At 52.1% G+C, this 9814-nt stretch overlaps 1 protein-coding gene across 3 annotated transcripts in view; it reads right to left on the bottom strand.

Annotated features, from left to right (window-relative positions):
* Positions 1 to 30: 30 nt before the first annotated feature.
* Anks6 (ankyrin repeat and sterile alpha motif domain containing 6) overlaps positions 31 to 9814 on the bottom strand; it is a 34718-nt gene continuing 24934 nt past the window's right edge. Inside the window, exons 12-16 of one of the 3 annotated variants that reach the window (XM_075967259.1) lie at positions 9327 to 9510; positions 7858 to 7925; positions 5929 to 6045; positions 4897 to 4993; positions 31 to 1182 (exon numbers count right to left, since the gene is read on the bottom strand). In XM_075967259.1, coding sequence (XP_075823374.1) covers positions 1133 to 1182; positions 4897 to 4993; positions 5929 to 6045; positions 7858 to 7925; positions 9327 to 9510 — 516 coding nt within the window. In that variant the 3' untranslated portion in view covers positions 31 to 1132. Of the gene's footprint in view, positions 1183 to 4896; positions 4994 to 5928; positions 6046 to 6722; positions 7036 to 7857; positions 7926 to 9326; positions 9511 to 9814 lie in introns of those variants that run through there. The other 2 variants (XR_012910078.1, XR_012910079.1) reach the window with 2 other exon arrangements.

Raw genomic sequence — 9814 nt, 5'->3', positions numbered from 1 at the left:
GTACAGTCCCCAAACTGAATTAAAGGTTCCAGCTGCCTCAAAGGGTTACTGTGGAGATGGAGTAAGGCGGGACACAGAAACACCCTGCAGCATGTTACAGGGGCATAGGAGGGACCCCCACTGTATGCTGTGCCCTGAAGAGCACAACGACAGTAGACACATTCCCCATTTTTAATATATGCAATTTGGCAAGCAAAAGTCTTTCCAAGAATCAAGTCTTTATGTGGAAATAATGTATGTCTGAAGTGAAGAAAATGAGAACCAACCGAAGAGCTGAAACAAAATGGCACCGCCAGCTCTGACCATTGGGTGTAGACACCCTCGTGTGGCTTGGGACAAAGTCACACCCCAGCCCTGCCACCCGGGTATCCTGATGAAGATGCCTGTGTCTATTGGTCTGGGGGGGGGCTCCCGTGGGAAGCAGGACCCTGCTCTGAGGTGCCCTGGAGGAGCTGAAGACAGTGAAGTGGGCTTGGTGCTCTCATGTGTGGCTCTTCATCCACGGCGCCCTCCTGCACCTTCACCTCACTGTCCATGTGTGCTCCCACTGGGCTGCAACCACACGTGTGTCCAAGTCTGCTCCTGGAGAGCAGTGCCCCAAGAGCAGGCAGAGCCCGGCCAATCTGCTGGAAGCACCTGGAAAGTGTGACACTCGCAAGTGTCTCGGCTGTCTCTCCATAGCAGCCTGCAGAATTTGGCCCCAGGGTCTTAGGGGCAGCATTACGTGTCCTCACATGTTGAACAGGACCCGCTGGTGATTGCTTAAAACGAACAAGGACAGTCAGAGTGGGGTGCTGCACCACACCTTCTGCAGGGCTTCACCTGTGTGTAGCATCTTTCCTGGGAGGGTCCCAGGCCTTGAAGGGTAGCACCTACTTGCATGTAGAGGTTAGGGTTTACATCTGCAGCCATCTGGACTCCATCTTAGCTTCTCCAAAGCATTAGCAAGAGAGGGGCATCCCCGGCCCTTGCACACTGCATCAGCCAGTCTTCTGTCCACTTGCTGTGCGTTCCAGTGAAGAAATAATCCAGGCAAGAGAAGGGTGACGATTCTCTGCTCAACCCTCAATATCCCAGGGCTCCGATGCCAGCAGAGCCATCACAACCACAGCTCCCTCTTGCACAGCTGCAGCTACCTCTTGCTAGACACTGCTTCTTCTGCCTTTACCCATGCGGCCATGGCTTACATCGTTGTAGATGGACAGATGGAAGAAAGAGGGAGAAGGGGAAGGAACAGATTTAAAACATGAAACCATTTTTGAGATTCCTACCATCTATACAGCTCCAGGGCAAAAGGGGCTTTCTGGCCTCCATCTGATTTTGGCACCTTGGGACAGCTGTTCCCTGGTAATGTCAAAAGGAAAACTGAGGTTTGGGAGATGAAGCAGCGTCCTGTGCATTGCTTGGGGAACAGTGGCTAAGCTAGGGCTGGGCCCACGGCCCACCCCACGCGCGGTTTCTTTCTAGTGCTTCTGCTCACTTCAAAAAGGGACGTCAGGTGACAGTGACATAGCGGACATACTCCCTGGACATAATCCAATGAGGGTAGCTGCTGCCACTTACCTATCCCCCCATCCCCAACTGTGCCATGTCCACACCTGCCCTAAGGACCACCCAGGTGGAGCCAGGGATCTCACTAATGACTGAGTGCTTGGCTCACCATACATGTTATCACACATTCCTACATGGCTCCCACTGGCTGGCTGGTCAGGGGCCATAGTGAGTCTTTCTGTGTTCTCAGAGCCAAGTGGGTCTGGTGTGGGGCAGATGCTCAATGTCCCAAGGACAAAAGGATAAAAAAGGAAACTTTGTTCTTACAAATTCTGCCGGCCTTCTTGGAATGGTGTGGGTTAGAAAGAGGTGGCCAGAACATTCCAGCAGGATGCTGGGCAGAACGCCCCCCACTGTGCAGTGGACAGGAAGCCCACTGAGCAGGGTTCCTGCCAGCTGAGTCAAGGTGGCCAAGCAGACAAGCAGGCCACCCCTGCATGGCTACTGAGAACAGAGGTGGTGATTCCTGAGGACTCCAGCCTGGCTCAGACTGAGTGCTCCTAGTAGCTTGCAGCTGTCACTGTTCCAGATGAATCAGGGCTTTCTCAGGTGTTCAAGGGACCCTGGTCTCGCAAGAACACCTTAAAAGCCACCATGAGAAGTGGCACCAGCTCTGTAGCCCATGAAGTGGCCCAGCACAATGAAGGTACGGAGGTGCCTCACTGCAAGGGCAATCTCATATCTTTGGCTTTGACTAGTGTTTGCCAGACCTTTCTGAGAGAGAACCTGACCCAACTTCCACAAACCCTCCAGTCAAAACCTAACATCTTGTGGGACTAGTGTTCCACAGAGTGCATTCTGGGAATTACTGGAAGTCATTTGGAGGGCTGGGAACAACCATGAGCAGAGAAGGGTCCCCAGAAGAGATGGTGACGGCTCAGAAAGGATACCAGGACTCTTGCCAATCAGCATGCTGCATGGGAGGAAGGGGCTCAGAACCATCTGAGTGCAGTAAGGGTAAGAATGGCATAGCCCAGAGCCTGTCTGTCTCACACGAACCCCGCTGTCCAGCCCTCAGGTGAGGTCCAGGAGGCCTGTCCTGTAGAAGCCAGCTCTAGCGCACCTGTCTCACAGGTGCCCATCTGAGAGCCGTCCTGATCATGTAGGCATGCAAGATGGGGTAATAGCAGGCAGCACACCCATAGCCTCAGCCTCAATGCTGGGAATTTGAACCTCAGCCAAGGTCACCTCTGAGGACACTGGTCATCCGTGACAAGTAGCACTACTGCATCTAACTCCAGAGGTGGACAGGACGGGGAGGGCCTGGACATGTCGGCCACCCACTCTGACGCACTCAGCACTGCTACTTCAGGGCTGCTTTCTGCCTCCTGAGTCTGCTTCCTCATTACAGTGTGGCATTAACCAGTGCGTAGGACAGATGACCATGCCAAGAAGCTTGGGCACATAACACAAACTTAGTGAGCATGTCTGCGTAAAGCAGTGGTTCCCAACCTGTGGGTCGCACAGTAGAAAATTACAGTTGTGAAGTAGCAACAGAAATAATTTTATGGATCTATATTAAAGGGTCACATTCGGAAAGCTGAGAACCACGGCCTTTGAGGGTAGTTAGTAGACAGAAGCCTTCCTATCTACTAACAGTTTTAGTGAGCAGGGGATGTGAGGAACAAGACACCCACTGGATCCATGGGGTCATCAGAGGAAAACATGAGGCTCTGGCAATGTGGTGGCCAAAGCCTCTAACAGCCAGTATGGAGGGACATATAAGAGATGGCCCAGCACAGCTCATAGAAGAACCACTGTCTGCTAGGCGCCTCCTGCAAACCAAATGCTTGAGGTACACAGGCCTCTCTTACCACATCTCTGGCCAGCTGTGTGGCCGGCCTTGGCCCTGACCCAAAGTCCACAGCATAGAACCTACTCTTTCCTACTGTTCCTGAGACTGGGACTCCCTGCTCACAGTTTTCCCATCAAGATTCTCCAGACATCTCCAGCTTCTCTCTTATGCCCAGCACCCAGTATAAAATAGAAAGAGTGGATTTGAAAAGCCAGTCTCACCCTTAATATCATACAGTAGAGAATACACAGGCCAATTAACTTTTGAGGGTCACAGCATTAATAAGGTAGAAAAGAAACCCCAAAGTTTATATTTCACAGTCTTCTGAGCCAAAGTCCTTTCGCGCTCCCCCTCCTCCCCCCCGTTTTTCGAGACAGGATTTCTCTGTATAGGCCTGCCTGCTCTGGAACTTGTTCTGCAGACCAGGCTGGCCTTAAATTCACAGAGATATGTCTGCCTCTGCCTCCCAAGTGCTGGGATTGAAGCCCCAAAGTCGGAGACAGTGCCTCAGTCTCCAGCTATGTGCAGAAAGTTGTACCTGACTCTGGAGGGCATCATGGGGCCCAGAACCTCATTTCCCTAGCTCTCTACCCTATAGATAGGGAAGGCAAAGGCCACAAAGGAGGAGGACCCACACAGTGGGTCTCCAGGCTTTCCAGCAGAGGAAAGCATCCTGTAACCTGACATTTGCTGCTTCTGTGCAGAAGCTGCAGTGAAGAGATACGGTAGTGATGTACGCAGCACAGAAGAACCATGTGCGTATGTAGGGACACTAAGAAAGGCCAGGACTGGATGACCGGGACTACCAAGAATGAGTTAGAAGTTGTTGTTGTAGCAAATGGTTGCATGTATCTAAGGCTGGTCAAAAATTCACCACATAGCCAATGAATACTTAGAACTTCTGATCTTCCTGACTTCACCTCCATGAGTGCTAAGATTACAGGCTCATATCATCACATCATTTATGTGGTGCTGGGAATTGAACCTGGGTCTTCACGCTAGACAAACATTCTACCAACTAAGCCTCATCCCCAGCTACAGGAGGAGGTTTTGCAGCAAGATGTAGCAGGCAGGGCTTACCTTCCACCTCTCTCCCCTATCTGTGGGTAGTGTTGCTTAAGCCACTGCAGGAACTACATTTCCCAGCCTACTCTGCACCCAGGTAGAGCCATGTGATGACTGAGGGCCTTTGAAGCATGAGCAAAGGCATTTAGGAAGAATCTGGGTCTGTCAGAAGCAAAGACTTTAAAACTCCTGAGAATGGTAAGTCACCAGGGGTAGTAGGGGTCCCCGTGTCACTGTATGAACCCCACTACCAACCAGGAGCACACTAATGGAATGTTGGGAGAGACTCAGTCTCTACCCATAGGAGTCCTCAGTCTCTCTACCTAAAGGACAAGTATCACCAGAGCTGTTCTGGTGGAGGGACCAGTGAAAGGGCCAATATGTAAAGTGGCAATTTGGGGCAGTAGCTTGGGCCCCGGCTGTGTGCAGGGGTGTTGATGCTCAGGGCGCTCACACTGATGGTCACAGCAAAGAGGCTCACGTACAGGGACTGTTGCCGGGGGCCCTGGTGTTGCTGGCGCTGCTCTCAAAGGAAGAGTGGAAGTTATGAATGGTTTCCTGTAGAATCTGCCTCTCACGCCCCTGTGGACAGAACAGAAGCACACACAGAGGTCCCATTAGATCTGTGGCTGTTCATCAACTGACTGAGGCCGAGGCTCAGTGGACACTTGGAAAACCCCGACTGCTCTGGAGGGAAACGACTACCTCATCACCGGGCTGAGTCAGTCCGAGTCAGAAGCTCCCAGCGCCCACAGTGACGGCTGCTGAAGGGAGACCCTAGCGCAGGGGTCTTGTCTCTAGTTGAGGTATGACTAGGGGTTCCTACCTGGCTCATGGGGAAGGTTTCTCACTTGCACAACTTCGGGAATGCAATAGGATCCTCACAACAAAGCCCTAGCCCCCAATTTTGATGTGGGGAAAGGCAGAGGTATCTGTTTCCTCAGCCCTAGGAGAGCTCCCCTCCCCCACTGTCCAGGTGAGAAGCAGCAACAGACACATACAGATTAAACATGAACTAAAACCCAATAGCCCGGGTTCAAATCCCAGCTGTCCCATTTGCTTCTCCGCCTCTCTGGGCCTTGGTTTCCTTATCTGTAAGTGGTACAAGGATAGTAGCTCAGCAGGTAGGGTCCCACCATGGGACACTACAGGGCAGCTGGGAGGCTCTGTTAGGAACCTTAGTGCATGCAACAGCCCTAGTCCTGATACTATGGACAGGACAGGGAAGGAATGCCATGTCCTGAGATCCCACCCACAGCTAGTCTGATCCCAGGGTTGTCAAACATAATACCCATCCCTCATGGTTGAAACCACATACTGAAATACGTATGTAAATTGCAGGAGAGGCATCCGCAGAAGGAACAGGCTGCATGGGGAGGTAGTGGGCTCTCAGTCATAAGAAGTGTACAAGTAGGACACCTCTGTCACCCGCCAGAGGAGACACAGAGGGACCATCATGACGATCCTGGTGGTCTTTGGTGTTTGAACAAGGCGGGTAGGATGCTAGAACACAGTACCTTGCCTGCATTCAACTCGGAAATGGCGGCCAGAATCTGCTGCCGGGAACCATCCGTCTTAATACCCAGCTCCTGCAGGTCGCCGTCGGTGAGAGTGAGGAAGGCTTCCATGTCCACCTGGGGAGAGAAGGGACACTCAGTGGGACACTCCCCCTACTGCACATGAACCTGAACCCGTTATGACTCACTACTTCCAGGTCCGGTCTGACTCTTAAAGACAGCTAACTGTTCACAGCCCTAGCCCTTGGCTTTCCAGCAGAGGCACTGTGGGAAGACTGGGACATCTTGGGGACAGGGATCTGAAGGACTCGACATTCTGCCACTAGGCAGGGAATCCCCATGTGGCCGTATGCAGCAAACAGGCTGCATGGGAGCAGTCAGCACACCCTCCCCTCCACAGGACAAGAGACGTGCACTGGGGAAGGACAGAGTGAGAGATAAGCAGGGGCAGGAGACGAGAGAAAGAGCCATAGGGGACTGAGGCAGAGATACCAGCAGGGCCATGTGCCCCTTGTCTGTGCAGGTGATATGCTGCCTGCCTTCCTGGCCCGCCTGGGAGCTGAAGAGATGGCCCTGCTATAGGAGAAAAGCTAACAGACTTCTGCTCCAGGAAATTGGGGCTGAGAGATAGTCAAAGTGGCCCAGGTAAAGACATCCCACCACCCCACATGTGGGACAGCAGCAGCCTGAAACCCAGGGGCCAGGAACATGCTCCCATACCCAACAAACCCAGTCCTGTGCCCCGGACCCTGCACACAGAGTGTGGGTGTGGTGGCTGGGTGAGGGTCACACACCTCATGAATCAGAAGCGAGGTACATTCTGAGACAGAGTCTATGGACACGGCAAAGCAGAGCAGGCAGCAGCCGGAAATCAGGAGACGGCTCTTGGAAACGAGGAAACCTCTGTGGGAGTCCCAAAGACCAAGGAGACAGACAAGACAGGACAGGAGGAAAACCGAGGAAGAAGGCTGCACACACATCTGTGTCTGGAGCTTTCCCTGCATCTCAGGTTTGGTGGGGATCATAAGTGACAGTACTCAAGACAGCTGTCATGTGCCAAGCTGCAGCAGACTCCTACACCAGTGACCACAGCCCAGGGCTGGCGGCCTGCAGGGGGATTTATTGGGCAAATACAGTGAACTTTAAAATTTGATTGCTATATAACCCACCTGCTCTACAATTCACCAAGCTGTGCTTAAAGTATGCATCTGGATTAGCACACCTGGCATCAGGCCATCCTTCCAGGGAAATGGTCTCAAGTATCCCAGGGTGAACTTGAACTTCCTGCCTCCACTTCCTGGAGGCTGGGGTTGGGTGCACAACCATACCTGATAGGTGCAGTGCTGGGAGATGAAGCTAGGACTTCAGGATGCTAGGTGAGCAGTCTACACCTGAACTACACCCCAGCTTTGGGACATTTTCACTCCCTGTTTGGAAGCCTATACCCAGTGGCCGTCACTCTGAATTCAGCCTCAATGTCTCTCTCTAGGTCCCCTCCCCCTCTCTCTTTCTCTCTCTTTTATATCCCCCAGATACTCTCACTCTTTAGTCTAGGATGACGTGAGACTTGTAGCAATCCTCCTGCCTCAATGATCTGAGTGCTGGGATGACAGACATGAGTCACCACGCCCATTTGAAATGTGGTTTTTGAGTGCTTGTAGGTGCGCACTCAGATGACCCTTGACAATGTTTCTAGACACTTCCCAAACTCGGATTAACATGTGGCTTGTGCGAAGCCCATACAACAAACTTGCTTTCAATTCAGAAAAGTGACTGGTTACAGACTTCTATCCCAAAGGCAAACTCAGGCCCCATGCCACTGGGAAGGACTCAGATGCAATAGTCGCAGGTGGACAGGAGGGAACCACACGTGCAAAGTCTTTGTTTTAATGGTAAGTCTTAGTTGACACCCAAGAACAACACCCTTACCTCTTGCTCCTCAAAGATGGGCTGGTACTTCTCTAGTGATAACTTCTTAAGTATTCCAGTCAGCTCGTCTTTGTGAAAAAGAGATAGGGATTAAACACACACACACACACACACACACACACACACACACACACATTCATTTTGGAGTCTGTAACACATAGCAGGAGTGGGTCTTGCACCTCTCTAGGATATTAGTATGAGCCCCTAAGGAGCCCTAGCACAGAAAGATATCTTGGGGTTATACCCCAGGTGACTGTGGCTAGTAGGTATGCTCAGCTATTCTCTCCAGGCCCTAGCTCTCTAGAAAGCCAAGATCAGTCTGTGGAGACCAGGGTGTCCTGGGCTGATGGTCCCAGGGCTTCAGGCAACAGCAGATGCGGGGAGTTCTAGCTACTGGGAATAGAAGCTGCCAGTGCAGAGCATGCATTCAATGCTGTGGCTGAGGCCAGAGTCCTCAGCTGGGTGAGAATGGCACCAGAGTAGGCAGGTGCAGCAGATGAGTTGGGGGGAGGGGGCTCACATGCATGGAGCCCATGACCTCCCCAGAGCAGGGGTGGCAGAGCCACGATTTAGATCAGGGTATGAAGGTGGGCACCAGACAAGGTCGGGCAAGGAGAGGGCCCAGAGCAGTGTCTGGGACTAGAAGAAATCAAGGTCATGCTCAGGAGGGACTTATTGGACTAGAAACACCAAACAGAGAACACACAGGCTGACAGCCAAGGCAGGAAGGGAGGAGAACAGGGTGGATGGATGACAAGGAACAAGATGCTGTTTGACAGAGGGGGAACAGAGACATCTGACAATAAATGAAGGAACAAGCTATGCAGATATCTGAGGGCAGAGCACTGGGCAGCATCCAGGAAGCGTGAGTAGCAGGTGCAAAGGTCCTGAGGTAGTGAGTTCAAAGAAGGTCATGGAGAATGGGTTCCTTCTTCACTCACTCAGCAGTGACTATCAGTGTGGTGTCTGCATGCTGAGAATTCACGGGTGGGGAGGTCTCTGTGACCTGAACCCCTGAAGTTTTGCCTGGACCCACTGATAGAGTATTTACTGCTCCTTCAGCTGGATGGTGAAGATGAAAAAAGCTTGAAGCTGCCCACTGAGGTCTGCTGAGATCTGGAGAAAACATTCCCAAAGCCCCTGGGTCCACACTCACCTGAAGGTTGCTCCATCAGATGAACCAATTAAAGTGTTTTTCTTAAGCTGGTTTGAATAGAGCCTCCCCCACCCACTAGCAGCTGTAGGATACTGACTTGTCTAGTGCAGACAAATGGAGCAATTGGGTTTGGAAGGGCCTTCTACAGGTGTCTGTGTATATCAGCACAACAGCCTACACTCAAATCCCATTGAGTGCACTAACAACCAGGGAAGGGAAGAGATGTAAGATCTTGGCAGGTACCGCATGGTTCTGTGCTGCGAGGCCACCGCGGTGGAGGAACAGGTGTGGACTGGGACCTCTGGGAACTCACCCTCGTCTGTGATGGTGCCGCTGCTGGAGCCCCCACTGCTCTTGGACTGCCGATGGGAGGATGAGGAGGACACGGAGGATTCTGCAGCTTGGCCTTTGGGAGAGGGCGAGGGCGTGAGGGTAGGGGACGTGCTTTTAGAGGCAGCAGACGTTCCAGATGGAGGCCGTTTGCTGGGGTCCAGTTTCTGCGCAGAGCATAAAACAAAGATTGAAGCCATAACCGGTAGCTGGAGAGGATGAGAATGGATGCTGTATCTTGGAACACAGTGGTACCTACTCAACAGTACATCTAGCTGGGACTGAGAGATGCAGAGCAGCAACAAGACCAGGAAGCCTGGGCTTGGGTGCCACGAGGGGTAGGGTTTGTACCTAAACACTACTGAGCCTCCCATCTTCTCATGGAGTTAAGCCCCTTAGATTTACCGCTGCTCCACAGTTTTCAACCTACAGATTCTACACATTTTACTAAATTTAAACACATTTCATTTT

This window comes from Microtus pennsylvanicus, chromosome 3, assembly GCF_037038515.1.
Source record: "Microtus pennsylvanicus isolate mMicPen1 chromosome 3, mMicPen1.hap1, whole genome shotgun sequence".
Classification (NCBI taxonomy): domain Eukaryota; kingdom Metazoa; phylum Chordata; class Mammalia; order Rodentia; family Cricetidae; genus Microtus; species Microtus pennsylvanicus.
This window is presented reverse-complemented; position numbering and strand designations above follow the sequence as displayed.